At 52.4% G+C, this 27,261-nt stretch overlaps 9 protein-coding genes across 9 annotated transcripts; 8 read left to right on the forward strand and 1 right to left on the reverse strand.

Moving 5' to 3' along the window:
- Positions 1-1,571: 1,571 nt before the first annotated feature.
- B0H65DRAFT_540333 (uncharacterized protein) lies at positions 1,572-2,483 on the forward strand (the record flags this gene model as incomplete). The annotated part of the gene is made up of 2 exons (XM_062829150.1): positions 1,572-1,696; positions 1,874-2,483. The coding sequence occupies 2 exons, from the start codon at positions 1,572-1,574 to the stop codon at positions 2,061-2,063; spliced, it is 315 nt and encodes a 104-aa protein (XP_062680530.1). The 3' UTR covers positions 2,064-2,483.
- Positions 2,484-3,490: 1,007 nt separating this feature from the next.
- On the forward strand, positions 3,491-4,166 carry B0H65DRAFT_228540 (Cyanovirin-N). Its single transcript, XM_062822149.1, has 3 exons — positions 3,491-3,775; positions 3,854-4,039; positions 4,112-4,166. Exons 1-3 carry the CDS (start codon positions 3,634-3,636, stop codon positions 4,117-4,119), a joined length of 336 nt encoding a protein of 111 aa, XP_062680531.1. The 5' UTR covers positions 3,491-3,633; the 3' UTR covers positions 4,120-4,166.
- Positions 4,167-6,786: 2,620 nt separating this feature from the next.
- Positions 6,787-8,001, forward strand: B0H65DRAFT_428802 (heterokaryon incompatibility protein-domain-containing protein; the record flags this gene model as incomplete). The annotated part of the gene is made up of 2 exons (XM_062824786.1): positions 6,787-7,636; positions 7,709-8,001. Coding segments are annotated over 2 exons (1,143 nt in total), but the record flags the coding sequence as incomplete, so codon positions are not given.
- A 1,962-nt stretch (positions 8,002-9,963) lies between these two features.
- Positions 9,964-12,045, forward strand: B0H65DRAFT_228684 (major facilitator superfamily domain-containing protein). The gene is made up of 2 exons (XM_062822150.1): positions 9,964-10,798; positions 10,873-12,045. The coding sequence occupies exons 1-2, from the start codon at positions 10,273-10,275 to the stop codon at positions 12,021-12,023; spliced, it is 1,677 nt and encodes a 558-aa protein (XP_062680533.1). The 5' UTR covers positions 9,964-10,272; the 3' UTR covers positions 12,024-12,045.
- Positions 12,046-16,611: 4,566 nt separating this feature from the next.
- Positions 16,612-18,970, forward strand: B0H65DRAFT_228741 (uncharacterized protein). The gene is made up of 2 exons (XM_062822151.1): positions 16,612-16,793; positions 16,946-18,970. The coding sequence occupies exons 1-2, from the start codon at positions 16,747-16,749 to the stop codon at positions 18,867-18,869; spliced, it is 1,971 nt and encodes a 656-aa protein (XP_062680534.1). The 5' UTR covers positions 16,612-16,746; the 3' UTR covers positions 18,870-18,970.
- A 940-nt stretch (positions 18,971-19,910) lies between these two features.
- On the forward strand, positions 19,911-21,012 carry B0H65DRAFT_549926 (uncharacterized protein; the record flags this gene model as incomplete). Its single annotated transcript, XM_062829700.1, has 2 exons — positions 19,911-20,578; positions 20,766-21,012. 2 exons carry the CDS (start codon positions 19,911-19,913, stop codon positions 21,010-21,012), a joined length of 915 nt encoding a protein of 304 aa, XP_062680535.1.
- Positions 21,013-21,834: 822 nt separating this feature from the next.
- Positions 21,835-23,853, reverse strand: B0H65DRAFT_228781 (uncharacterized protein). Its single transcript, XM_062822152.1, has 2 exons — positions 23,257-23,853; positions 21,835-23,193 (listed from the first exon to the last, which is right to left on the reverse strand). The coding sequence occupies exons 1-2, from the start codon at positions 23,572-23,574 to the stop codon at positions 22,195-22,197; spliced, it is 1,317 nt and encodes a 438-aa protein (XP_062680536.1). The 5' UTR covers positions 23,575-23,853; the 3' UTR covers positions 21,835-22,194.
- A 487-nt stretch (positions 23,854-24,340) lies between these two features.
- B0H65DRAFT_526877 (uncharacterized protein) lies at positions 24,341-25,221 on the forward strand. The gene is made up of 3 exons (XM_062828865.1): positions 24,341-24,615; positions 24,681-24,867; positions 24,932-25,221. Exons 2-3 carry the CDS (start codon positions 24,733-24,735, stop codon positions 25,016-25,018), a joined length of 222 nt encoding a protein of 73 aa, XP_062680537.1. The 5' UTR covers positions 24,341-24,615; positions 24,681-24,732; the 3' UTR covers positions 25,019-25,221.
- Positions 25,222-25,832: 611 nt separating this feature from the next.
- Positions 25,833-27,242, forward strand: B0H65DRAFT_469207 (uncharacterized protein). The gene is made up of 2 exons (XM_062826995.1): positions 25,833-26,177; positions 26,243-27,242. Exons 1-2 carry the CDS (start codon positions 26,104-26,106, stop codon positions 27,018-27,020), a joined length of 852 nt encoding a protein of 283 aa, XP_062680538.1. The 5' UTR covers positions 25,833-26,103; the 3' UTR covers positions 27,021-27,242.
- Positions 27,243-27,261: the final 19 nt, after the last annotated feature.

Consider the following 27,261-nt stretch of genomic DNA (forward strand, 5'->3'; position numbering starts at 1 on the left):
ACGGGTGATGAAAGAGGAGACGAGAACAAGGCCTCTTTGTGCGAGGAGGATATTTTGGGGTTTTATCCTTTGAAGAGTGAATGAAGACTTGATCAATGGCCATGATGGCCGAGAGCGAAATTGACACGCTGGCAAAAATCTCCGATGGCTTGAATGTAAGCCTCCGAACGTCGGTTGAGGTTACTACCCGGTTACGGCTATTCGGTGGCGTCTTCTTAATCTGGGAAAAACGTGGGCAGATTTGGCAGAGAAACCCGGTAAAGAACGCCAAGATTGGTGCTACAAAAGCTGACGGGAGATTAACACAAGGATGTGGAAATAGCTTCAAACTTTCCGTTCTCTTCCTTCGATATTTTTTCTCGCAAGAGACACTCACCATAGAAGCAAAGAACATTTCGGGTTTCCTGAAATCCACTGGCAGTTTGGCAATATGATATGAACCAGCATCAATCACTCCCTCCAGTTACTCCCAACCCCTATCCCTCCCGAGTCCAATCCCGAGTCCAGTGCACTGTCGAGTCCAGTGTCGAGTCCATTCTCGATTCCGATTCCACGGCACCGGTTAGTGCACTCTCGCACGCACGCTTTCTTCCGGCCCTGTTGACCACCGTGTAAACTTCAAGTCCCGTCTTGGCGTGGCGCCAGTTGACCTTTGCTAGGTGCATTGACGGAGTCTTTCGAGATCTTTGTTCATTGTTCCCCTTGATCTTCAACCTTCAAGTCAAAGACAGAAGTGAAAACAAGTTATCCTTCGTGAATATGTCTTTGCCGAGAAGGGAGCGGATGCGTCGGCGTGAGGTCAAGAAAGTCCAGAGTTGTAGCCGGGCTTGACGGGGTATGTGCTATTGGTTGTTATTATGCTGAAGCCGTAAGGCTGATATTGAATGAAGATAGTCATCGATCCAAGGAGGTGATCAGTCAGAAGGACTGGCCAGACTACCTATGAGAGGTACCAAGCGAAAGAAAGGCGGAAGTGGTTGGCACAAAAAGTCCCACCTGCCGGGCAGGCAGTCAAGAATAAAATATGTCATCGGTTGATATTATCTGTTTTGTAGCGAGGAACTCAAAATGTTCCTCTTCTTTCCACAACACCTGAGTAGAATAGGACCATCAAGTTGAGTATATTAGGTTCACGGGGCATGAAGTAAGAGTAAGCAAACTTGAAGCAAAAGCCAGGGAAGGGGGATTATCCGGGAGCACGTATCAAAAGAGAAACTCACCTCGAACTCACTTCATTGATCAAGTGTAATCCTGCACTCATACCAGGATACCGTAATTTTCTTCTCCTCTTCTTCAACCCCTCCACGCGTCTCGTTCTCCCTCCTGGAACGCGACCTCTCCCACTTCAACCACAACCAACTCCCATCAAAACCACCACGTACATACGAACCCCCAACAAGCTCACAGTAGTACGCCTTCCACTCGCCCTCAAACACATACACCTCCTCTCTCTAGCTCTCAACGACTTCAACAAACGTGTCCCGTCTCCGACGAAAAGCATTCCGGCACCGCGCACCGCAAAATCAGAGCATCAGTCAAGACCTCCAGAGACAACCCGTCAAAGCATCAACATGATCTGGTTCTGCCTGGAATCGCTGTACGAACTCGTGTACGCCGTTCTCTTCATCGGCATAGTCATCTTCGACGCGCTTCGTAATCCCGAAAGAATTCCCGGTGAGAGCGAGGTGAGAGCGAGGTGAGAGCGAGGTGAGCGCGGTTGAGAGGGGTAGAGGTGGTACCTATCAACGCGGAGGAGATGATGGTGATGTGGAGGTGAGGAAGAGGGGAGGAGCTGGGCCTCGCTGAGGAGCTCGCTGAGGACATGGTCATTGGGGACTCTGGGGAGGATAAAAGCCTGCTTCAAAATTATTAGGGAACGTGATCAGGCCATGAAGCAGGAGTGGATGGACAAGGTGTTCCATGAAGCAAACAGGGGACTCAAGACCAATACCGTCGAATCAGTTCATCCTTCTCTTTTGGTTCTCAAAGAGCTGCTAGAGCTTGTCCATGAATCAGCGCTATATCAACAGTTGAAACCAACACTTACTTCGCTCGTATCATAACTCAACTTGTGAACCCAACAGAGTTGTTCCGAAACGTTCCATGCTTGCACGCAGGTTCTCATCCCGTCACCGCTTGCCCTTCAACAGTTCCGGAGTGCCCTTCTGCGAGCAGTTGACAGTCTGAGCTTGAAATTTCAGTCGAATATCGTGAGCGATGTATGGTGAAGACACATTCCGACCATCTGTGAGGTTATTCTGGTGTAATAGAAGAGGGAGAGAACGTGCTCAAGCCCTCCTCCAATAGAGTTTCGGCTTCTCGTAGAGTCGTAGTAAAGATCGATGAGCAACGATGAGTATTGCAACCAATCGGGTTTCTTGTCTTGCGTGATGTCCGAGTCTAACATTTCGTAGACCAACCTATGCCTGCTGAACATTTTTGTACTCTGTTGATAGAAGTTATAAACCTCTTCCAGAGTTTTGTGGTCATATAATGATACGTCTCGACATTTGTGTCGATATCATTGGGCGGATGTGGTCATTCATCTATTTGAGACCCACAAAAGATGGTCACGTGCAGAGTCTGGGCAAAATGCCCAGGATCTCGGGGCACCTAGAGGTAGCTTTTTCTCCCCAGACCACACAGCCACACCAAATCAAGCATTCTGGTTTTCGCCGTTTTATATCCCCTTGTGGCCGAGCCGATGCCAAGCAACGGTGGATGCCTCAATGATGCCAACTATTGCAAAAGCGAGGGTTTACACTATAGCGGGCTGGCGGGTATCGACGCAAACTAGGTAGGTAACGACTCCACGGGAAGACCTCAGCTGAAGTTTAGTTCATCAGATCTGCGTGGATATGCGGACGACTCGTAATGCCCTTGCGGACTGGCTCCTCCCAATCCCATGCCGTGCCTTCTGTTGTGGTACCACGCTAACAAGTGATATGCCGGCAGAGGTGTAATGCCCTTGCGGAGCCGGTGGTCCCTTCTTCTTGGCAGCGAGTCGTCAACAAGTCGATAGGAGGCGGTGCCACGAAGATGGAAACAACAAAGCCACCCAGCTTCCTCCACCTTTGCCATGATTCCATTCGCATTTCCAGGGGACACTGACGAGCTGGAGCTGGGCAAGCTGGGCAAGCTGGGCCCGGCGGCGGCCTCCCCCCCACTTCATCCTCAACCTCACCCTTCAAGGTGTAGAGGTGATCTGGAACGAAGAGGACAAGACGGGGGCCAAGCATAACGCCAAGTGTCCCCTGGATGCCAACACAGACGACCAGAACGGAACCAACGAGAGTCGAGTGTGGGGACAGGTCGTGGACCGCATCATGGCGTGCGGTGGGTTTCATCGAGGGACCTCTTCTGTCATACCCCACCAGGCGCTGTGAACTTCTACGTGTAGAACTTCACACCACCTACCCACGAGGAGAAAGGCGGGAGAACCCTGGTGGGTGATGCCTTGAGGCGGTCAATTGGCCGAGTCACGCGAACAAGAGACCCTTCCCCGTATGTCTCGTCGTGTATAAGAAGGCGGTCTCCCCTTCTTCCAACTTGCACTTGATTGTCTTTCTAACCTCCATCCACAAACTTATACCGCCATATACCTATTACCACCCCCAAACCAACACTATCAACATGTCTTTCCACATTACTGCTCAGGAAGCTCGCATCGAGCAACGCGATGGCCACACCTACCTCCTTGCTCGTCTCCAACGCGAGGACGGGTCGTGGAACGACGCTATCTTCAATCTTGACCAGATCATCGGAAACGAGGATGGTAAGTAGTTCAAGCTATCTTCATCCTCAGCAACCTTCAGAAGCTGGACGGAATGCTAACATGGTTCCTCTTCTCTAGGTCACTTCCAGTGGGGTGGTCAGAACTTCACCCACTCCGCCCAGGACATCCGCTTCGACCCCAAGGAGGGTGCCGCCGAGCAGCCCATTCTCCGTGCCATGCTCTGTGACCGCAACGGAGATTACTACCCCCGCGACGTCAACCTCACCGAGATCATTGAGAACGTCAACGGCGAGTTCGCGCCTAGTGAGTCTACTTGCCGTCCAGCCAGCACTGAACTTCAGACACATAAGTACTAACAACTTGCTTCCCCACCAGAGTTTTAAGTAACTAGGACGCACACGCGAAGAAATTCGTTGCCGGCGGCGCAAAGGGACCGTCCGGATGACATAGGGGATGAATACCTGTAACCATAATCTTTAATGGTACTTTGGGGGACAAGACAGACATTGGATACGATAGCAATGAAAGCCTTGTTCAAAAAGCAAACAAACATCGACCGATTCGCACATGCGTAGAGGTGTATCTTGCACTGAGTAACCAGCAGGTAACCAACGCAACCCGTAGCTTTCACTTGACAGGGCGAGTCTTGAGCAGTTCAGCTCGTCAGGGTGCTCGACGAGGGGAAGTGGATCGTGAATGGAGCCCGACATCGTAAGGGGTGGAGATGTGGAAGGGGTTGTGGTGGAGAGATGTAGAGCTTGTGTCCCTGTCAGCTTCGTCAGATGTCAAGAGAGTCGAGACGACGTTCATCCCATCTCCTACCGAGCTCTCCTACTGACAGTTTCCTGAACGCCGGAAGCTCCTGGCCTGGGAGCCGGGATCCCTAGAGGTAGGCCTGGTTTGATGTTTACGGCTTGCTTGTCCTTTGACTTTGAGCTGTTCATCTGAACTGGCAGGGACCCCTAGAACTGAGCTTCGCCCACCGGCTAAAGATGTGACGTAATCCTCGCAATTTCTCGATCATCCGAAGCTGTCGAGATGGAAACAAAAGATCACGACCGAAACACAAGAAAAGACAAAACCGCAACGTGTTTGGATATCAGACGATGGCAAATGAGAGCTCCGCTTGAGTGCTTGCAGAGCTTCCAGCTCATGGAAGCTCAAGACAGCTTGTCGGCCAGTCACAAGGCGCCATGGAAAAGGGGGTGAAGACTGACGAGGGGTTTAAAAGAGGGGCTGAAGAGGGGTACATACTGTAGAAGGGGTTGTGATGGCTCATCAGCTAGGAGCTTGCTGGGAAGCGTGGATGAATCGCTGGTTCTCACGGTTCGTTGGACCCTGGAATCCCACGGTGACGGTGTGTGGTTGTCGCAAGACAATTCGCTCTTGGGCTGCCCTGAGGTTGGCGGCAGGCGAAACCTGACCCTTGCTCATTGCACTAGCATTGCCGCTGCCGACCGTCTGACGGGCCGTCACGTGGGTGCCCCTGGTGCTTGGACAATCGATAAGGGGCGCGATAAGGGGCGCGATAAGCGATAAGATACCGGATAAGCGATAACCCAACATACCTACGTTGTACTTAACCTGACGCCGACAGTGTGGCAGGTCGTTCAATCCACTGGACATGTAAGGCAAAAGACTGGACAGGGAGCTGAGATCCAAAGATGTGTTAGAAGTGCTTGTTCTTATGAAGAGAAGACTGCTCCAGAAGCCCGGAAGCCCTGGGTCTAATGCACATCCCGTCGTCCTCAACCTGGCTCCCAATCAGCTATCCGCTTATCCTTTCCATGGGGATGCCCTCCTTCCTCAGCAGTGCTCTGCTCCTTCTGTTGCAGCCATCGTTGTGATGGCTTCCTTCCACATACAGGCTGTGCCTTCTTCCTTTCGTGTGGGGTGGAAGCAGGTGTGAGGTACAGGCCTGGCAGGCACGCTGCAGCTTGCAGCCGTCGGTCCCGATGTGCTCCAGTTCGCTCAATACATTGTGCCAGATATACTGGTATGATGATTGATTCTGTGTAACTGACTCGAGCGCTCCTCTCCAGAAGGTCTGGGGGGTCTTGGGGTTACGCATATTTACCAAAACTGTAAGTCAGGTGATTGATTGATTCTGTGTGTCTGACTCGAGCGCTCTGGTATGGGGGGTTCTGGGGGTAACCCATATTTGCCAAGACCTGTTAAATCAGGTGGCTGGGACTGGCATCTAGCCCACATCTGGCCAGAATGCCACCCTAGAATCTGACAGCTGGGACTCTGGCATCTACCAGTCTACCACCCATCTCTGGGTAGAATGCTACTCTAGAATCCGACAAGTTGCGATTGAGAGCCCAACCTAAATGTGTCCTTCCTTCTGACAGTTCAATCGCTTGGGATCCCACAGGAAAACTTGCCTCAGGACTCTTCGCTTCTTTTTCACTACACCATTCCATCAAATACGCCGACTTCATTTCAGTTCAACAGCCTTTTCGTCATGAGCCTTGAGCAAGACGAATATACGCATTCCTGTGCCTTCTGCCAGCAGTTCGTGATAGACCACAGCGAAGAAAATGGGGGACTCTCAGCAACCCGTCGTCAGATGCTGGACCGGTTCCTTCTCCGTGCGGGACTCGAGGGGCCTGACGAGTCGCATCCCGAAGAGTACGAAGAGGAGCGTTCAACGCACCGGACGGACCTAGCAAACTTCATCTTATTCGATGTTACGACAAAAGATCTTAGGTCACCGGCTGTGAAAGACTGCATTCTTGCAAAAGACCTGGTCCAAACCTTAAATCGAAAGCGAGGAAATCGTAAAGACTATATTGATGCCATGCTTGCGGCCAAGTTGGTACCTGTATCTTATGGCCATGGGAGCTGCGAGGCGCCAAGAGCTTACTTGGATTTTTTTCTTTATGATCCGAGACCAGCCTGTCCGAGACGTTCACGCCCAGGCAAGCCGACTCCCGACTACTGGACGAGACCACGGCTCATCAAGAGGTATTCCACTATGGCCGAGGAAGGTGCGTAAGATCAATAAACTGTTTCTTGGAATACGTACGGTTTCTAACAACAGTATCATGCTCTATCTTATATATGCCGCCTCATCAGTTATCACTGGTCCCCTGGTCACGTTCTTCCCACGCCAGCACACGCTAGATCACAGCCGCTCCTGGCTATGCACTTGCGTTCACGGACGTGGTGAGACCCGGCATGCTGCTGGCCCATCGTATAGGCCTAAGCGACTGCTCGCTATCAGCCAAGGTGATCCTCAGACCAACTCAACGTTTGTTGTCATCGCAGACAATACCCAGAGAGTTCCGTATGCGACTCTCTCATACAAATGGGGTCAGGGGCAAGAACCAATATTGACCAAGAAAATGTTGAGGGAAGGCCCAGGTTCTTTGCAATTTCACATCGATCGCCTGCCTCAAACTATTGCCGACGCCGTGTTCGTCTGCCAGTCACTCGGGATAGGGTACCTGTGGGTGGATGCTTTGTGTATCATCCAAGACGATGGACAGGATAAAGCCGAGCAGATTGGACAGATGCAGCAGATATATAGCCAATCCACCATTACGATTGTCGCGTCCAGGGCCAACTCTTCAAGGGACGGATTTCTTCATCCCCGGCTTTTGGGGGATGCCTACTGCCGACTGACCTACCGCAGTAAGGGAGGAAATGAGGGCAGCATCATCTTACACCGCGTGTCAAGACAAGAAGAGGCATTGGAGCCTTTGCATGAGCGTGGTTGGGCATATCAGGAATTCTTGCTTCCGCCTCGTGTCATTGACTACGGCAGATTGCAGACAAAATACCACTGTCGGGAATGCGAGTCAACAATTACAGATGGCGGGAGGAGCTCTGAAAGCGCCAAGATGCTGTTGACACGGCGAGGGGCATTCTATGAGCTATTGAAGAGGTGCCGTGGTTTAACCGAGCTGGGAGGGGAAAAAGTAATCAACAAGATTCACGCCAAGCGGTTTTCGCACTCCGACCCAGCAACATGGAACCTGAAATACATGTGGTGTCTGTTTGTGGAGGAATGTAGTAGACGGCATCTCACCATCCCAGCTGATCGTCTGAATGCCTTCTCCGCCATTGCCGAGGTTGTCTCCAAACTTACTGACCAAATGGACGAGTATCTTGCCGGCCATTGGCGGTCAAACTTGCCACGGTCCCTGATGTGGCGCAACCTCGACGAACTCGGGGTCAAGTACCATTCCTCGGAGGAGTATATTGCTCCCTCATGGTCATGGGCTTCCGTCGTGGGAAAAGTCAGGTTTGGCGGTGGTGACGACGTCGATGTCGACTTTAAAATTATCGATTGTCGAGTCCAGGTTACTAATCCCATAGCCGCACCGTTTGCATCTGTTTCGTCTGGTTGTCTACACGTCAGGGCCAAGACCCTCTGGGGAAACGTGAGCCATCGCCCAGAAGAATTTGAAGTCCGTGGAAGAGAACACAACATTCGCATTCCCCTAGACAGTCTCCCCCCGCCTTTCAACCTCGATCGACCCGATTTGCCTAGGTATATTCCCGACGGAAGGATTGAAGAAATGACAGATGGGACTATGGAGGATTTTATGCCGGTATTGCTGGTAGTATTGAGCATGCCACCCGACTCGTATCCGCGAACATCCGGGATGGTAGTCAAAGAGGCTGGAGACGGATTATATCGTCGCGTGGGTTGGTTCGAACGATTGGAGTGTATCTACAGAAGGGCTTGGCCGGTTACAAAATTTCCCTCGGATTCGTGCCCAGAGCCAAACGGGCTACAGGGCAGACCGTTGGACATGAAACTTGTCAAGGAGACAAGGGAGACAAGGGAGGCATGGTATAACATCTTTGAAGTCAGGGAGCTCAAGATTATATGATTCGGTTCTCCGGCAAGTTTCCCTTCGGTATGCCGACCAGCACCAGAGCCGAGTTGGGAAATCAACAGAAACCTAAGGCCCCCTACCCGCTGATTCAAGTTTATTCCTGGCAACGATAAAAGTCTCAACCCTGGACCTTTGAAGTCAAACTACCAACGGCCCGGAATCTATGCTGTATCACAACTCCATACCTTACTTCACCAACGAAGAGTGTGTGGCCCGCTGAGGATGGTACGAACTTCGAGACACAAGGCAGTCAACCGAAACGCAACAGGATCTATAGGTCAATAACCGCAACTCTATTGCAATACCTACACCTGTCACATCAAGAAGATGTAGTGATCTCAGAGTACAGAAGGGAGGGAGGCGGTTGTTGTGTAGGTAAATGTATAGACCGTGTGTAAGTCAGGGCGCTCGGAGCTATCGCTTGATGTTAGGTAGTTGGGAACTTGAGGGAGGTGGATGATGCCCGCTTGTTCAACGTTGAACGGGCACTACCTACGCTATCTGATTTGCAATGGATCTGCAGAAGTTTATAATTCTTTGGTCAGCCGCTTCGATGGAGCCGTGGCGGATGGTATGGGGTCGTTATTGTTTCCTTTCCTCTTCATGGGGAAGAGCAATTCATTTTTTCCATAGCGTCCGGACGGAGATCTGTGGTGTTGATGGTTGTATGCATAGACTAATTGAGTACTACTAGGTTGTTTTCCAAAATTTAAACATCACGTCCTGGATCGTGACGACACCCAATGGTTCAATGTTGCAAATCTGTGCAAGCACTCCATTTTAGCGGACGATGCCGGGAGCCGCACGGGAGGCTCCACCAAATCAGGAGCATGGGGCGGCTGGGATTTACGGCGTACTGGGCTAGGTAGACCTGAGACATCCTTGTAACCTGGACTTTTTTTTCTTTTTCTTCTTTTGACCGTTCCTCTCGAAAGGAATCGCGAGTTACTATCCGCAACCGATAAATCCTTGTATGAAACTTCAACTATCTCCCGACGACTACCGTCCACCTTCTTCCTGGTCCGCCCATTTCCGTTTTACCACATCCAAATCCACTGGTCATGAACATAATGACGAGTTCACGACAGACCGACTCCATCTCTGCCCTATTCAGCATCAGTCATGATTGATAAGCTGATGCGATAAGGCCCGGTGTCGGTGTGGTCTGGAAATCTTCGACTGGAGTTTTACAACGCTGGTGCTACGTGACCAAGATCCACCTTCCTAGCGGTGGAACTCCCTGTTGGGTGATCTTTTTCCCCCTTGTACACTAGGAGAAAAAAATCCCATGTGGGACCATTGATTCTTCGAGGTTCGGATCATGGTTCTCCGAATTCTCTTTGATATCTACTTAGATCCTTCCCTCCCTCCACCAAAGAGATCTAAAATGTCATTGTCGGTGAAGATAAGCTCTGTCGCACTTGGCCTCCCGAGTTAAGGTCAAACAGTGTACAGTCAAGCATTTCCGAACGCTCTTGCTGTCCACTTAAAACCCTTGACTTCGTGTTGACGGGAAGGTGCTGTTAGCTTGACTGGAATACGACTCAACCCCTGGGAAGGAACCGAAGGCAACGAACGAGAAAGCAGCAGGAACCGGGTCTCTCTTGCTCTACAAGGGCATAGTTTGCGTGGAGGAAAGGCAGTCGACAACCACTCCGACAATCACTGCCCGCTCTGACCACGATGTCAGCAACACCACGCCTTTCGCCTGGCGGACACCCGGCCGACCTCAACACCGAAGGGTACCGCGAGAAGGGAGTGGACTCATCGAGTCCATCATCAGAAGGGGAAATGGAGGAAACCGATCTCGAACATGCGGCAGCACAAAGCCAACGCGACGATCTGGCCCGCACCCAATCCCAAGCGCACTCCTTCCTGGCGCCAAAGCTCTCGCTGCCTCACGAGATCGCCTTCGTGGGCGTCACCTGCTGCGCCCAACTCACGACGCAGGCTTCCATGGGTCCCTCGCTCAGCATCGGCAGGGAGATCGGAAGAGAATTCGGTGTCATGTCTGCTGCTGACGTTGCCTGGTATTTGGCTGCCTACGCCTTGACGATCGGTACTTTCATCCTCATCTGCGGCCGCTTGGGTGACCTGTTTGGGCACAAGAGGATGATGGTCATCGGCTATACGTGGTATGCGGTTTGGACGATGATCTGTGGGTTGTCGGTGTATTCGGACTCGGGAAATATCATGTTGATTGTGTGCCGTATGTGTCTAGTCCTTCCCATGCCCATCTTCTTTCCAAATTCGTGCGCATGAAAATACTGACACATGACCCAGGCGCTTTCCAAGGCATCGGGCCCTCTATCCTCCTTCCCAACGGCCTCGCCATCCTAGGCGGCAGCTACCCCGACGGTCCACGCAAGCACATGGTCTTCGCCCTCTTCGGCGCCATGGCCCCCGGCGGTGCCACCCTAGGCTGCGCCATGGCCGGCGTCTTCGAGCTTGCCTGGTGGCCCTGGGCCTTTTGGTCGTTCGCCATTGCGCTCCTCTTCCTCGCCGGTGCCGCGCAGCTCATCATCCCTGACAGCGTCGACGCCCACACCACCAGCAGTTCCTTCGTCGACAAGCTCCAGCAACTCGACGCTCTCGGCGGCACCGTCGGCGTCGCGGCCTTGGTTCTCATCAACATAGCATGGAACCAGGCGCCCATCGTCGGCTGGACCGAGCCGTACACGTACATCCTGCTCATCATCGGCATCCTCCTCGTCCCTGTTTTCTTCTGGATCGAGCTCCGCTGGTCGTCCTACCCGCTGCTCCCCCTCGACGCCCTAAAGTCTGGCGACATCGCCTTCGTCCTTGGCTGTCTCGCCTGCGGCTGGGGCTCCTTCGGCACCTGGCTCTTCTACAACTGGCAGTGGTTCCTCGAGATCCGCGGCGAGTCGGGTCTGATGGCGACCGCTTACTTCTCACCCGTCGCCGTGTCCGGCGCCATGGCCGCTGTGGTGACTGGTATTGTGCTAAGCAAGATCGGCCCCGCGTGGACCGTCGTGTGCGCCATGTGCGCTTTCTTCACGGGAAACATGCTCCTCGCCACCCGCCCGCTGGAGCAGAACTACTGGATTCAGAGTTTCTTGACTGTCGTGATTACCCCTTGGGGCATGGACATGATTTTTCCGGCGTCGACGGTGATTCTTAGTAACGCGGTGGGGAGGAGACATCAGGGGATTGCGGCGAGTTTGATCAATACCGTGGTGAACTACAGTATTTCGATTGGGCTTGGGTTTGCGACGACTGCGGAGGTGTATGTGAACAAGGGAGGCACGAGCAAGGAGGAATTGCTAAAGGGTTATAAGGCGGCTTCCTGGGTGGCGGTGGGAATGACGGCTTTTGGACTGGTGTTGAGTGTGGTGTATCTGGCGGTGGATATTAGGAAGAAGAGGAGGGTTGGGAGGGCGGTGATGTCGGAGGAAGAGGAGGTTAAGCGGTGAATTTGGGGAGGGGTGAAAATTTGTCATGATGGCATGATGTGAGCTATCGAGTCAGGATCTCGATGGGATGAATGCGAAGATTAATGTTTAGTAGCAAGTACGATGAGGATTGATACCCACATGCCACCAAGTACGGGGCAGCGAAGAAGAGACGAAGATAGACACGATATAATACGCTATATGATCCAAACCTGGGTCTCTTGTTTGAACGCCCTTGACTCCTTCCTTCACAAGAAATGAGTCTGTCAGACTCATCTCACAGGACTCCAGCTGTTCCAATAACAAGCAGTGATTGTTAGCCCTCTTGGGATACGGATACTCAACCGCTAAGCCAATGGGGTTGTCATTGTCCACTATATCGTGCCAGTCTTACCTTCACCGAGACTAGCTGACAAGAGAAGCTCCGATGTTACACTCAGCGAGGCATCCATGTGTCACAGAGACAGCAAACTTGATGAAGTAAGTTATCAATTCGTTGCTGATCGCTACCTGGAGGTATATGGATCAAAGTTCAGGCAAAGCATCATTGACCGGTGAACTCATTAGCAGCAGCTAAAGGCCATATCGTCCATTCCAAGGCTGAATGAATGACAGTAGAGGTTAGTTCGGCTTATCCCGTTCTTTGTTACCAGACCTCTCTCTACCTCTCAGTCCCTCAACACACAGAATGGACCCAGCTGCTCTAAGGACCCAATCTTCAACTGGAAGTAGGTAAGCATGAGGTAAGCTGCACAATCAGTTCGATCAAATTACCCACCCATCATCAAGGTATGCTGTGTTGAGTAATCGGATAACAACAACAAAGGGTGCCGTCCAGGCTAGTAACTAAGTGCGCAGCCCCGGACCCCTTTGTTAGTTTGTCGGCCCCGACATGGAGGGTTTGGTCGACTTGGTCTCTTGGCTGCCAATGCTTGGTCGAAGACTGGAGATATGTTTTCTTTGTTGTCTTTTACCTCAAGCCTTACCCTGACGGGTTCATCCATACATCCATTCTGCCGCCGCGTGAGAGATTTGTCGGCGGGATCGATGAAGACGGCAGGTGAGCTTGGCGCCAATCTGGTACATGTAATGTCAGGCGGCTGGTTAATTGGTGAGACTGGGTGCTGAAAGTGTCGATGCAGCTGTCAGCCTGACAATTATGGGTGAGTCTAGGTAGAGGCATCTCGTGAAGGAACCGAGCATAAGCCACACGTTAGCTCATCTCTCCTAGCTATGCGAGTCATCGGTTTATGTCTATCTCCAGGTAGGTAGACATGAAAAGAGTGGGTAGACGTAGCCGAAATCCTTGAGCTAAAAAAGCCTTCGGAATTGCTGAAGTTTACATTAGCTTCGGGAACGATGTGGGAGCGCGGCCACGGCATCGGGACAGGCCAGATTGTTGGGTGCGGTTCGGACACTCGCACGCACGTTCGCCACGTTCTTGGCTGACTTTTTCATTGTCTTCTCTCGTGGCTCCCTGGTCTGGTTCTTTCCACTTTTTCAGGGCTCTCTTATTTTCTCTTTCACATCCAGTCCAGAACAAAGAGACGGTGCTTTCTAATGACGCAGAAATCATGCCAGGATCCGAACACGTGGGAAACATGATAATCCTTTGTAATGGATGTGGGGGTCGACGGATAGATTCAGTGTGGCTTCCTTCTAGAACTACTGGACCGTCTAGATGACGCATTTGCTGCTAGCGTCGAGAGAAGGTGTGTGTATGTGTGTGTGAAATGAAAAGTTCGTAGCGATGCCATCTTTATTGTTTTCTCCTCGCCTATCGTCCAGTGAGATTGGAAGTGATGAGATCCAAAGAAGGATAAGACAAACGAGCCAAGGCTATCTTGGCAGTTTAGCGAGCGAGCGAGGTATTTGCCATCTTGCTAACACCCGGGCAAGGGGACTTGTTTCCTCTTTCTTGCTGATGCTTGTTCCTAGCCATGCTCAGCTGGTTTGTCGTAACACAAAAGGCGAAGTTGATGGATTCGGTCTGTCTTTATGCTGTGTTCAGCGCTGGCGTGGGCAGTGCAAATGTAGGCATGTCCGCATCTGGATATGTGATCAGATCGAAATCGGCGAAGAGTGACCGAACGGGAAAAAAGGAGAATAGGAGGAAAGAGGGAATGTTGATGTGCTACCGTCCTGCAGTCCAACGCGACGAAAAACAGAGAGGTTAGGTAAGGTGAAGCAGCACGAGAAGCAAACTGAAAAAAAAGTGTAGAACGAAAATGGTATGCGTGTGCCCCCTTTGATAGCAACCCCCTTGAACACAAAAATATTGGGCTGCTTCGGCTGCCACTCGATGGCGAGCAGGAGCAGGGGAGGTTGATTACGCACGTTGGCCGGCATCACATGGAGGGCTGGCACTGGACCAGGGACTCGACATCAAGACATGCAGACGCTAGCGTCCGTCCCTCTGCGCAAGTGGAGATGCATACGAGCGACCTTACCTCAGGAAGCTCGTCGAGAAAAACAACAGCAAGGGGGAAAAGGACGAAAAGGTGAAAAGAAGCGAATGCGATGGGGAGTTTAATCGCAGTAAGGCCTAGACTAGGGCGATGGTCCGAGCGTCATGTCCTGTGCTTGAGACCAGAAGGGACGGAGTCGGAATGGAACCTTGTGGTGAAAAGCAGTGGGTGCATTTACAGGCTTGTTGGTCGCCTGTCGATCTCCCGGGAGGGTACCTCTACTGTAGGTTGCGGCCGCGGCCACAGGTGTCGAGATGGGATTCAGACGGCATCATGGCAGTGACGGGAGCTGCCACTTTGCTGCATGTCTGTCTGTCTGTCTGTGATGGAGGCGCGCTGGGCCGACCAGAGACATGACGTGAAAATCAATGATCGGTCAGAAATGATGTGGACGTGCGAAGGGATCCAATCCCAGCTCAGCCCTAGGCATTTCTCCCCAGTGAGGCGTCAGCCATGGCTTGCGATGGCTGTTGTTCCAGTATTAACCGCACTACGATGGTGAGCTGCATCCGTACTGTTAGAACTGCGTGATAACTACCGTGATCTTGGCTCTCAAAACTTGATCAAACCTTTGGCGCGGAAAACAAGCCATGGAGACGAGACCTCGAGTGGGAGGAACAAATGATAAAAGAGAGCAGCAACTCGTGGGAGTACTGCGTGAAAAGGACGAAAAAGGCCAAAGCGACAGACACGGTAACACCCGACGGGTGGGGAAACAAAAGAAGAGAAGAGGTTGGAGATGACATTACCTAGTCTAGCGGATAATATCAACCACAACGCCGGGACTGGGGAAGATGGAGTTGGATGGAGCCTTTTTGGTTCCTTTTGACTTGACGGGGATCGATGCCCGTGCTTGCGTACGCTAACGCAGGCATGCGCAGGTGCGTCGAGTGTCTAGTACGAACGAGTGTGGTCCCGAGTGGCAGGTGGTAGAATGCGGAGTTGAAGCCGATGAAAAACGTGCGGAGACCGCAACATCAGACGGAAGACGGGGGATGACCCTGTGAATGGGATGAATGGAGGGGTGAGGTTCTCGGTTGTCAAGAGAATCACATTGCAACGCTGCTGCAACTGGACTTGGGAAATAATAACATAAGCAAAACTCGATTGGGGCTCGGTCTCTTGACCAGAGACAAAAACTAGAACATCATTGGCTTATCCGTTCTTTTCAGCCGCCAACCCTGGGCCTTGTCGAGCTCGTCTAAGGAAAGTGAGGCTCCCTTGGTACCTGCCAATTGAGGGGCCAACGAGCCTTCTCCTCGTTGAAAATCACTCATTCGGTTGAGGTGGCACTCGGTATCAAGGAAGGTAGAGCCCAGGTAATTTGAGACTTGGATCGTCTCCAGGAAAGAACTCTCTTATGTGTAGGTGGCAGCAGCAGCGGGTGCCCACTCCGCTTTGACCTCGTCCCGCCTTCCCCCCGGGGCCCCATATGCCCCAGCATTTGGGGTGGATCCAGTGTTGGGTTGGAGATGGACCCCCGGAACTAATGCCATGCAACGCTGTTAGTGCGCTCTGGACTTTCTTGACTTCCTTCCACTTTCGATGCCCGCATTTGCACTTTCCAATTTTCTAGCCTTCATCCTAACCAGCAAATGACCTGAACCGTTTTGGACCGAATACCCGAGCTACCTAGCACTCCTCGTACATGTGAAGGACACTGCAGAGTCCAGCGAAGGCAGGCGCAAGAAAGTCGTGCAGGGCGCAGTGACCACCCATCCCTAACATCCCTCTGATCATATGCGAATGCAATGCAGTACTTAAGGGAAACTCGAACCCTGAGTGCACATCACTCGTCTCCAGTCCAGACTCTACCAGATACTAAGGTAGGTACCCTACCACGCCTACCACACGCCCACCATACCTTACCTGTGGCCCTTTGTCTTTCCGCCCCCCCTCCTCAGCTTCCCCGGACCGTCTTACTCAGGTCCAGCCTTTTTTCCTTCCTTGCCGCCTCCAGTCGTCTTCTCTCTTACCCACCCCCCTCTCCCATCTCCATGGTCTAATCGACTTATCTACTATTGTCCTTATCCAACATCGCAGTCGCACTAGGCACACGACTCTCCCATAACTGCTTTGTCTTACCGGCTCACGCGACCGATCCGTGTTCAAGATATCCGTCTTTCTTATACCCACTGGAACGCACCAAGCAACTTGAACGGCATTGGATCGTCGTCCTTGATCACCAAGCTGGGACCCTTCGAGCCCACGACGCATTGAACTTAAAAGCTCTCCCCACAGCGCCCTTCCCGAGAAGGACAACGTGCGTACGCGCGATGGATCCCCTCACCCGCACCACCGCTGCGGATATCGAAGAAATGGCGTAAGTTTTCCACGTCATGGACCATGGCCTTGTTTGATTTGGATCGACACGTGCTCGGGAACCAGAGCGGCGGGCCATGCCGACTGTCTCGGACAGGGAATTGGGAATGTTTGTCACAAACGACATGGGCTAACATACATTGTTTCGCACAGGGAACATCTGCATCGCATAGGAACAGGAGGCTCTCCGAAATCCCCCACTCGATATCGCGACTCGCCGGCGCGGCATGAGCGGCATGAACGGCATGAATTCTGGAACGAGCCGCAGGACCAGCGGCGCAAGGTCGCGTCCAGTGGTAGCTTCTCTCCGTCGCCGTCGCAGTCATCCTACCTTGCCGACTCCAAGGAGGTGGAATTTGGACAACATTGGACTCCGCTGTCCGACTACAACGATCCCGTCTACGTCCCAAGATCCGCTCACTCGGTGCGAACACCGTCAAACAGCGTGTCCTCGTCGCTCCGGCAAGACTCGAGAGCTTCGGACACAAGGAGACCGTCGCAGTCGGCTGCCAGCTACAGCCTCTATCCTCCCTCCTCTCCTCCGATAACCAAACCTCTCCCACCACTTCCCCTCGTGAAGAACTCGCGCCGCGTCTCTTCTCAGGGTTCATTCGATGGTTCTGATGCCGCTTCCTCCTTCTCGGCCTCTCGCCTCTCCCAGGCTTCCAGATCATCAAAGGCCACATCATCGGGTCCGGACCGTATGTCGAACGATGCCATTCCGCCACTCTCAAGCCCTCTGTTCCCCTCGCCTCCTCTACATCAATTTCCCATACCGAGTGAGGAACGACCAAAGCCAAAGACAAGGCCACGAGCGGGCTCCGCCGCCCTCGATCTGGTGCCCTGGAAACACATGATCTCGAACGACAAGTCTACCAAGGACCCAACTGTTTTTTACTTCGACGTTTCGACCACCTCCGCCACGCTTGCTAGCAAACATGGAAATAACATCATCAAGGTGTGGTCTGTTGGAAGTGGGATTTTGCAGAGCACTATCAAGTTCTCATGCTACACAGCCGCCCAAGCTCGTTCGCGCGAATACTTTGTCCGCAGTCACGCCATTCTCTCTGAGCCAGCCACAATGATCGCCATTGCCACAGGTTTTGGCGACACCCTTGAAGTATGGGACTGGGCCAAAAAGAAGAAGCTCCAAACTATCGAGAAAGCAGACCGATGGGCCGCTGTTAGGACCAGTGTTTACGAAGCCGGCTTCAGCCCTCTAGTTACCTACGCAGGCGATGCCGACACGATCGATCTTTATTCCGTCACCCAAAGCAAGAAACCCTTCACGAAGAGCCGCACCATTGAACTTCGCAAAGCCAACCTCCCGGTTATTCCCCAGTACCCCGAGCTTGCCTTCTCTGCGACCGGTCCCCTGCTTGTCGCCGCCTCCGGGCCACGACCACCTCGTCTCGGACATCCTCCTCCCGAGCGTGAAACGCTTCTCGTAGCCTGGGACGTCGGGGACCCTGCGGATGACTCACAGCCCATGTCTCATACCCCATACAAGTGTGTGACACCCTGGGCGCATACGGAACTTGACACTGCCTTGCCGTCTGGTCTAGCAACCTACGGTTCGGTCGCCGTCTCCATCTGGATCCCAGCCTCATACCGCGCCGTACCTGTCCCTGCCGCCCGTGGTGGGAATGGATATAATCTGGCACCTGTCCCTGTTCCCTATCGCCACGTTCTAGTGTGGGACTTTTCGGCATCCTCGACGAAGACCTTCCGTATTCCCAACGCGATATCGTGCGTCAGTCCTGACTGTCGATATGTGGCGTATTGCGATGCGACGGGGATCGACTTGGGTGGCCGCGGGTGCCTGGTGATCCTAGATGCCATGACCGGGACGGAGTTGTGGCGCTGGCCGGACCCGGATGCTGGGGTCATGGAAAGCGGACCAAAACAGGGGCACGAACAGTTGGAGGCGTTGAGCAAGGTTACCGAGTTGTCATTCTCAACAGATGGCGGATTCCTGTTCTTGGGAGATTCGGACGGGGGTTGTGGTGTCTACGAAGTCAGAGAAGCGGCAGCGGGAGCAAATGGGCAGAAGCTGAATGTCAGACCTATAAGGTGAAGGGTGATTGGGGAGTTCATGGCCTGAATTGTTGTGTTTGAGCATGTAGGATGGATATGACCAGTTGGAGAGTTGAACGAGGCTATGGGATACAGACCTGGAGTTGCTACGACGTGGATGACAAGAAAGTACAATAATAGGTGGACAGCCGTGGAGCACTGGCCTACGGTATCATGATACGGTCTTTTGGATATATAATAGCATGATGTTTGAGGATACCCTGGTAAGTACGGTCTGTTTGGAGAGAGATCAGATACAAGACGACCGGGAAAAAACTAGTATTATTATTCCCTTCTTGCTAAATACGCATTCATCCCATCCCTTGTTCTGCTATACTTCTTCGGGGCTAATGTGTCGGTGGAATGTGTCTTTTTTGAGCGCGGAGAGAATCACACCACTCTCGAGCTTTCTTACTGAACAACCCGATCAGTTATCTACCTACTCATCCGCCGCCCACGGGTTTTCATTTTCTTACCGGTCCCAGGATCATTTCAGCATGCTTGATGGCCTCCCTTCAAACAATACTTCTCCTTGAATGAACACTCATGCTGAGGGCTGAGTGTGCTTATGACTCGAACGGCCACGAGTGCCGAACGCTACTGTTGCAGTCCTAACAGCAATCATTGTTTGAAGAATGTACGCGCATTTCATTCTTTGAAGCCTATAACGCGGTTGAAGTGTTGTGACACCCGTCATACTCCAGTTTCTCAAACAAGCCCTTTGTCAACAAAGCCTGAATAAGGTCTGAATAGGGGCAAATACATACACTCTATATATGGCAATCATGATTTTTCATATTCTACCCCTGTATCCCCCCTGCATCCCTAGATCTGAGAACTCAAGGTCATCTTTCCATTCACTCGCTTTCTCCGCAACATCCTCAACATCTTCCGAGCCTGAAAACAAACCGTGGCCTTGACGCATACACTCCTTCACGTTTATCCTCTCTCATTTTTAGCTACACGATCATCTTCAGCGTCAACGCCATCGTCATCCGAACCTTTCGCAAACTGCCAATAACATCTTCTTAATCCAACAACCATGATCTTCCTCACCAACCTCCGCTCATCCACCATCCTCCTCCTCCTCCTCTCCGACCTCCCCTCCCCAACAACCGCCCTCCCTACGCCTAGCCCAGGTGGCTACGGTGGCCCAACTTACACCTGGAGCAACCCCCCTCCCACAGGTGGCTCCAAAGGGGGAAATAACAACGGAAACTATATCACCAACTTCTCCTTCGCCAAATGGGTCGAAGAAGTCCAAAAGGGCAAAGGCACGACGACGCCCCAGCAAGCTATGGCCCAGTACAAAGCGAGTGAACACGCTAAACGGCAAGCCAGACGGCAGCAAGCCCTCAATCTCCCTCCCGACTATGACGACGACGAGGAAGATGATGACGAGTTACCCCCTTGGTATTTCACCCATGGCCCCGGTGGGGGGAATAACACCACCAAAAGGGCGTCAGAACCAGACGCGGGTCCAACCTGCTACTGGCACAAAAACCAGCGCCCCAAGGTAGAGGATACGTTTACTGTTGTTTCGGCAATGGCGTATCATCCGGAACTGTATACTATTCATAAGGACGGTGGCAGGGATATTACTCACCCATCCAATACGGCGAGTCTGAATGTTAGGAGTATTACGGGGGAGAGGTATGGAGTGGCGGGGACGGATATTGCGCGGGCGGGGGGGTTGATTATGGATTATTGGTGAGTTTTTTTTTTTTTTTGTGGTTTCTTTTCTTTTCGCTGATTTTGTTTCTTTTCTCCTTGCGAGACTTTTTCTTGGATGGAGTGGGGAGTGAGTGAGAGCGAGAAGAAGGAAGAGGGGAAAGAAAGTAAAGTGAAGTACGAACTTACAGGATGAAAGTTGCTAACACGGTTAATGATGAAATAGCACTTGGAAGGGAAGAAGTGGTGGTGGAGAGTACGCGTGGGGAAATGGGTACCTTTATGTCACTATTGAGCATACGGGCAGGGGGGAGAAGACGATGCAGGAGAATTTGATGGATAAGAGGAGGGAGTTCATTGGGCCTAGGAAAGCGGGGGAGGAGGAGGAAGAAGGTGAGGGAGAGCCAGAGTGGCAGATGGTGGTGAGAGAGAGAGGAAGTAGAAGTAAAACGAACGAGCAAGAGCGCGCTTGAGGTCCGCAGGGAGGTTGTTGTTGTAATGATGAGGGGAGACGAGTGGGAATCAAGGTTGGATATACCCCCGAGGATTGAGCTTAGATTGTACTTTCTCTTTCTTTTCTTTTCCTTTCTTTTCTCTTCTCTTCTTTTCTCGTTTTCTTTTCCTTCTGTGTAATTAGTTCTGTTAGCTTTTCATGTTTTTCTTTCGAGGACTCGATCCTCCGTCTCATGAAAACTCATGCAAACCTTGCAGGTTCGGAAGGGAGGACTTGCTTGGAACGCCAAGCCATGACAGTGTGTTTGCTGGAACCTCTTATTATCAAATAATGTGTTCATACGGATTCAACTTCGGACTTCTCAGCCGATGAGGCAATCTGGTGAGATGCAAAGGTGGTGGTGGCTCGATGTTGGACGGAGGAGAGGATGAATGCAGGCTCCCCACAAAATAGTGAGACCACTGCCGAACCGGGGACGGTCACTCAGCAGCATATCTTGATGAATGCGTGTTTGAGTGCATAGAATGGACCTGAGGGATTGCCGAGTGCATCCGGTACATGATACCGTAGTTGAAGAATCAATAATCCAAGTGTAATGGTGTACGATGCTGCTCGGATTTCCCAGATTTTCCATGATGGTTGTGTTTTTAGTAGTGCGAGTTGAACTTCCTCGTGGTATCCGAGCTAAGCCGCAGCCACAAGCAGACTAGCTCCACCCCCGAGGAGTCGAAGCGAGACGTCCAATCATTCTCGGCGGTATAATCAATACGTACACCTCTGGAAGTTGAGGCCTTGTGTGTAGTTGCCCAAGTGTTTAACGAAGAAAGAGCGTCTCAGCGCATGCGAAGACTAACGGATTACAATAAGCTTGGATAAAAAACTACCGGGTCTTACTTACAGCATCTACTCCACCAGAATGAAACGCCCCTTAACCTGTAAGCTATGTACCTGACCCTGCGCCGAATTTAAACCGCAAAGTTGAAAGTTGATTAGAAAAAGTATTGGCAAGACCCCGTCAAAGCACCCATCCCAAACTCCGCTGTGCGCCATTCCGCAGTATCTGGCCTTGCTCTATAGGCCGCAATGCCTTCTCGGTCTTGATTATGATGGTAGACCAATTCTGTTGCTGAACCGTTCATGACGTTGTCTCTTGGACATGCCCAAGCCGGTGTCCTAAAGGTTAGTCTATCACTGGCTCGAACTAAGCCTGTGTCTGTCCCTCTGCCTCTGGCCCCTTGTCCTTCTTTCTTCCTCTCTCATGCTCTCTAAGACCTGAGCTAGCGGCACTCTCGCCAACCCTCACCTCGTCCTCCGGTACACCAACCGCGATGCTGCTGATTGCACTGACTACTCTCGGTCGCTCCGCTCTTGCCGTAGGATCAGCATCCCTCGGCGCAGCGATGCTGACACCGCCGGTGGCCGCAGTACTAGCAGTAACACTAACGCTGGCAGTGGTACTAGTACTGTCGCTCCGGGTCCGCGGGGCTAGTGACCCTGCACCGCCTTGGCTTGCGCGGCTAGCATCGCTAGCCCGTCGCTCGCGGACCATGCGTTCCAACTCCCGGACTCGTCGTTTCAGCGCTTCATTCTCTCTCTTCACATTCTCAAGTTCGCCACGATAGAAGGCCGTCTCCTCATAGCGAGGGGTTCCGGGCAAGATAGCTGGAGAATGCTCAGATCCGGGGGTTGCGGCCATTGAATAATATGCGCCGGACATACGATGGGCGAAATAGTTGACCGTCGAGGGATCGCTAGGATTCGATGAGGGTGTGAAACTATGCGTGGGAAGAGCGCCGGAATAGCTGCCCATGAAGTGAGCGGAGGATGGCGAGCCTGTCTGACTCCGTCTGGAAGCAGCACTATTTTGCCTGCTCAAGCTGATACCGCCTATGGGGAGAGGTTGAGTTGGACGGACCGGGGCGGGCGACGAGATACCAGCGAGTGATGTCGAAATAGAGCCGGCGTTAGCTGTAAGGCTGCGCGTGCTGGCGCTAGAGGATGTACGATGGTGCATGCTAACACGATGATGGGATAGTCCTGGCGCACCGGATCCGATATACGCGTCGCCAATAAGTCCAGATTCAGTACCCGAAGCGCTAGCTGAAGCCGAGGACGCATTCGAGATCACCGATGCATTCGAGACAACCGATGCGTTGTGCGCAGCGCGGAGCATGCTGAGTTCACGGCTGAGGCGGTTAACCTGCACCACGCAAAAAAAGTTAGCTACTGAGTATGGACGATATTGGAGGAGGCTTAAACATACGACTGCCTCTTGTTCCTTCTCCAGTTGCAAATGCAGATCGGCGGCGGTCAGGGGACGAGGATGTCGTGTTGGTCCGGGACCAGGATCAACGCCCGCGTTGTCTTTCATGGCGATGCTGGCAGGTAAATAGTGAGGAGAAGGCAACGGAGGCGAGGTTACAGCGTTGTTGACGGCGGGCTGGTTCGAAGGAAGGATGTTCAGAGCGGGCGAGTTGGGTACTGGAGGGGGAGGCATCTGCTGTGAAGCTGCTTCAGCGCCTGTTTGACTTTGCGAAGCCGTTTGCGAGGCCGTCGTTTGAGGAGCTGTTTGCGAGGACATGATGCTGCTTTGCCGTATCGAGGAGGTGTGCTAAACGGGACAGAACACGGAGGGCCTGGATGTTGATCAGACGGGATTGCCCGTGCGGATATCGGCCAACAACTGAAGTGAACGTAACGGGAAATCAAAGGTAACCGGAACTGTAAGTCGGATCTCCAAAGCCTTATATTCTCGACCACTAGCACCTTTTTTTTCCGGCGAGACCGCAGAAACCAAATGAAGGGTATAGGCAGAGATAAAGTGTTTACCACCTCAATCAGAGTTCCAAATTTGTTGATTTCGGATTTGACAATGTTTGATGTTGCGAGATTGGGAGTTGCGACTTGCGACGGCCTGGGCTCCAGCGTCAACCAGATAAAAGGGGCATGAAACAAGATACGCACGGGTCAAGTTGGGAAAATGGAAAAACCACAAGCTTAGTGTCTGTGCGATGGTGTATCGGACGACCGCTCTCTAGTCAGTTTCGTGTTGGTGAAGCGAACGTGTAACCGTGATCGAGACCGTGGCCGTGTTGTCGCAGTGGACGGTTGTTCAGTGGATCGCCGGAGCCGGTGAGCTTCACACCACCTGATGGAAATCAGGTGGGGCAGTCACCTCCATGAAACAGCAGCCATGCCTGCCGAACGAGCCACGGACGAGGAAGCTTCCCCGCCTTTTTGCCGGCCGGGAGACACTCTGCTGTCCCAGACCCGCCCTCGTCTTGGCGCTGTTGCCGGTTGGAAGTTGCCGTGGGCCTTGCTTCAATGATGTAATTGCTCACCAATGCCAACAATGACGGAAGAACATGTCGATTATCAATGACATGGGATGGACCTGCCGCAAAACCACAGCAAGCATGGACACAACGGCATTTCAATATGCCAGGTACCTGGTAAGGTACCGACGGGACTGCTGATGTCAGGAGCGGGGTTATCTTGAATGGACGTGGAAGGTAGGATACTTTAAATGGTCCTCTTTCTCTTCTTCAGGAATCCGTGAGTCTCTCACTGCATCAACACAACTTGTACATTTTCCGTCACGCAACCAACATTAACACAATACGTGAGTCTACTTGTGGTTTGGCTGAGCCAAGTCCCAACAAGGCGTAACTAACCGTTTGGCTATAGTGTGTAAACACAACCATCAAAACCCACACACACACCTCAAACACATTTCATCATGCCTTCCCCTGAGCGCGGCCAGTCCCCCCCTCCCGAGCGCCAGACCGGCAAGCAGCAGAGCTCGGTTGCTGGTTCCGGTACTGGCGTCGACGACGCTTCCAAGAAGGATCAGACCAACAAGTCTGGTCTCGAGGTACGACCCCGAGCATTTGACGATCGTGCACAACTCTCTCAGCTGTAACTAACATGGCTTCCAGAACCTCACATCCAACCCCAAGGGTCCCCTAGACGACGAGGTCGAGAGAAAGTTCGCGAAGACGAGCAAGCCTGAGGATTCAAAGTAAAGAGCACATGGGAAGCTTAATGGGACACAATGATTCATGAATTTGGCGTTGGGAATGTTTTCTTGGGACTGGGAAACCGATGCTGCCTCTAGAAGCGATGCGGCAGCCATGTTGAACATTGGCCAATTGGTCGATTTGAACAAAACAAGTAGAGCACAGATTATCTGACATCAAATGACCTACACTTGAACCCATCACGAACATTACTACAATCGAACATTGCCTGTGCTTATATCTGACGTCGACGTTGTGGGTGCACTCTCCTGTCGTTTTGGCACCTAAGGTCCTGGCAGTGACGTTATCTTTTAGGGACATTGGGACGAGGTAGGGATCACCGCTTCCAATAAAGCGCCCTGCCATGGACATAGCATCCAGTTCGCCCAAGCACATCTTCAAAGTGAAGATCAGAAACTATCAATTTATGAAACAATGACCGGGACCTACACGTGCTACACAACTGGAATGAGAGTCAGCAAAGACACTTCAAGAGGCCACCTTCACATGCCATGACATTGCGATGTGCAATTTCATCCCAACGGAGGCAACCTGCTCAAACGCCGTCGTCACTTCCTACAATTCCCAGCTGGAAGATGGACCCTTTGCCCCTGCTGTTTAACTTCGTGACGTGTCTTGGCATTGAAGCTTGGCACCTTCTGGCCCGCTCTGGCCCGCTACAAAGCGACTTTCATGGAGTTTCCTCTGTTCGCACAGCCACCCTGGATGGCCCCTCGATCATGCGATGACGACATGCCTAGTCGTCGTGTACCCCTCCTTCCGCCCATGGCTTCTCCCACTTTCTATCCCTCGCTCCAGCCTGTGACAGTCCCAAGCTGAGTTTGTCGTGAACCAGTCAAGTCCACTGCCCTGCATTTTGTACACATTGGGCAAGCGTTGTCCATCATCTGACGAACCCTTTATACATAAGACCAGTCCACATCGATCTCTTCCCAACTTTGCTTCTGTTTTTGGCCCTACTTCGAATCTTCCCCCATTGCCAACCAAACAAACAACAGCAAACACCTTGTCCATAACAGTTCTCGATACCTACCAAACCACACACAGATACCATCTCAACAACAGCAACCATGTCTACAGTCTACGTCAAGAACATCGGTGCCAAGACCGAGGAGAAGGACATCCGTGCCTTCTTCAGCTTCTGGTAAGCTTCTTGTGTTCCAGGAAGAAGTATGACAAGGATGTAAGCTAACACTGAACTCGAATCAGCGGCAAGATCAGTTCCCTCGATGTCTTCACAGAAGGCGAGACCAAGTCCGCCACCGTGACCTTCGAAAAAGAGACCGCCGCCCGCACTGCTCTTCTTCTCGATCACACCAAGCTTGGCGAGCACGAGCTCTCCGTCACCTCTGCTTCGGGAGAGCACGCCGATTCTGGAGACGATGCCCATCCCAAGTCTGACGCCGACCGCGACACCGATGAGATCACACAGGAGGAGAAGCCGCGCTCGCGCGTCCTTGCCGAGTATCTGGCCAACGGCTACCTCGTTGCTGACAGCGGCCTGAAGACGGCCATCGCCCTCGACGAGAAGCACGGCGTTTCTCAGCGCTTCCTGTCGACGATCCAGAACCTCGACCAGAAGTACCACGCGACCGACCGGGCCAAGACGGCCGACCAGAGCTACGGCATCACTGCGCGGGCTAACTCCCTGTTCAGCGGTCTCTCATCGTACTTTGAGAAGGCCCTGGAGGCTCCCGGCGCCAAGAAGATTGTCGACTTCTACACGACCAGCGCCAAGCAGGTGCAGGACATCCACAACGAGGCCAAGCGCCTCGCTGAGCTGAAGAAGGAGGAGGCCGGTGGCAGCTCATACAAGGCTGCTGGTCTGGACAAGGTCTTCGGTGCCGAGAAGGCACCCGGCCAGGAGGGCAAGCCCAACGACCAGGTGCCCGGCGGTGCCCCTTCTGATGCTGCTGCGACCGAGTCGAACCAGCAACCGATTGCTCAGGGAGCGTACCCTGGAACTGCCGAGAAGATCCCCCAGTAAATGGATGGCTCGAGGCGGAACGGAGGAGAATCACTGGTTGATGACACGTTGTTCGCATGGTTAGCTGAGCCAGCAAGGTGTTGCCGTGGCTTTCGGTGGGGCTGTTTTCATGACACTTTTATGACTGTTTTGGGATTGGGATTTCATTTTTGGCGTTCCTTTAGTCTTTAAATAAGTAATGAACGAACCTTCCAAGACTCAAGGCTTATGACAGCAGCAGTTCCTTCGCAGCATAATGACG

The sequence above is a fragment of the Neurospora tetraspora genome (genome assembly GCF_033439725.1).
Source record: "Neurospora tetraspora strain CBS 560.94 chromosome Unknown B0H65scaffold_5, whole genome shotgun sequence".
Taxonomy (NCBI): Eukaryota; Fungi; Ascomycota; class Sordariomycetes; order Sordariales; family Sordariaceae; genus Neurospora; species Neurospora tetraspora.

What these genes read in the sequence shown, in the direction of transcription:
- B0H65DRAFT_228540 (XM_062822149.1), top strand. Translation starts at nt 3,634, where the DNA reads ATGTCTTTCCACATTACTGCTCAGGAAGCTCGCATCGAGCAACGCGAT. An exon ending in GATCATCGGAAACGAGGATG is followed by an intron (nt 3,776 to 3,853) that starts GTAAGTAGTTCA and finishes CCTCTTCTCTAG; the next exon opens with GTCACTTCCAGTGGGGTGGT.
- B0H65DRAFT_228684 (XM_062822150.1), top strand. Translation starts at nt 10,273, where the DNA reads ATGTCAGCAACACCACGCCTTTCGCCTGGCGGACACCCGGCCGACCTC. An exon ending in TATCATGTTGATTGTGTGCC is followed by an intron (nt 10,799 to 10,872) that starts GTATGTGTCTAG and finishes CACATGACCCAG; the next exon opens with GCGCTTTCCAAGGCATCGGG.
- B0H65DRAFT_228741 (XM_062822151.1), top strand. Translation starts at nt 16,747, where the DNA reads ATGGATCCCCTCACCCGCACCACCGCTGCGGATATCGAAGAAATGGC. An exon ending in GCGGATATCGAAGAAATGGC is followed by an intron (nt 16,794 to 16,945) that starts GTAAGTTTTCCA and finishes TGTTTCGCACAG; the next exon opens with GGAACATCTGCATCGCATAG.
- B0H65DRAFT_228781 (XM_062822152.1), bottom strand. Translation starts at nt 23,574, where the DNA reads ATGTCCTCGCAAACAGCTCCTCAAACGACGGCCTCGCAAACGGCTTCG. An exon ending in AGAAGGAACAAGAGGCAGTC is followed by an intron (nt 23,194 to 23,256) that starts GTATGTTTAAGC and finishes TGCGTGGTGCAG; the next exon opens with GTTAACCGCCTCAGCCGTGA.
- B0H65DRAFT_526877 (XM_062828865.1), top strand. Translation starts at nt 24,733, where the DNA reads ATGCCTTCCCCTGAGCGCGGCCAGTCCCCCCCTCCCGAGCGCCAGACC. An exon ending in CCAACAAGTCTGGTCTCGAG is followed by an intron (nt 24,868 to 24,931) that starts GTACGACCCCGA and finishes CATGGCTTCCAG; the next exon opens with AACCTCACATCCAACCCCAA.
- B0H65DRAFT_469207 (XM_062826995.1), top strand. Translation starts at nt 26,104, where the DNA reads ATGTCTACAGTCTACGTCAAGAACATCGGTGCCAAGACCGAGGAGAAG. An exon ending in CGTGCCTTCTTCAGCTTCTG is followed by an intron (nt 26,178 to 26,242) that starts GTAAGCTTCTTG and finishes AACTCGAATCAG; the next exon opens with CGGCAAGATCAGTTCCCTCG.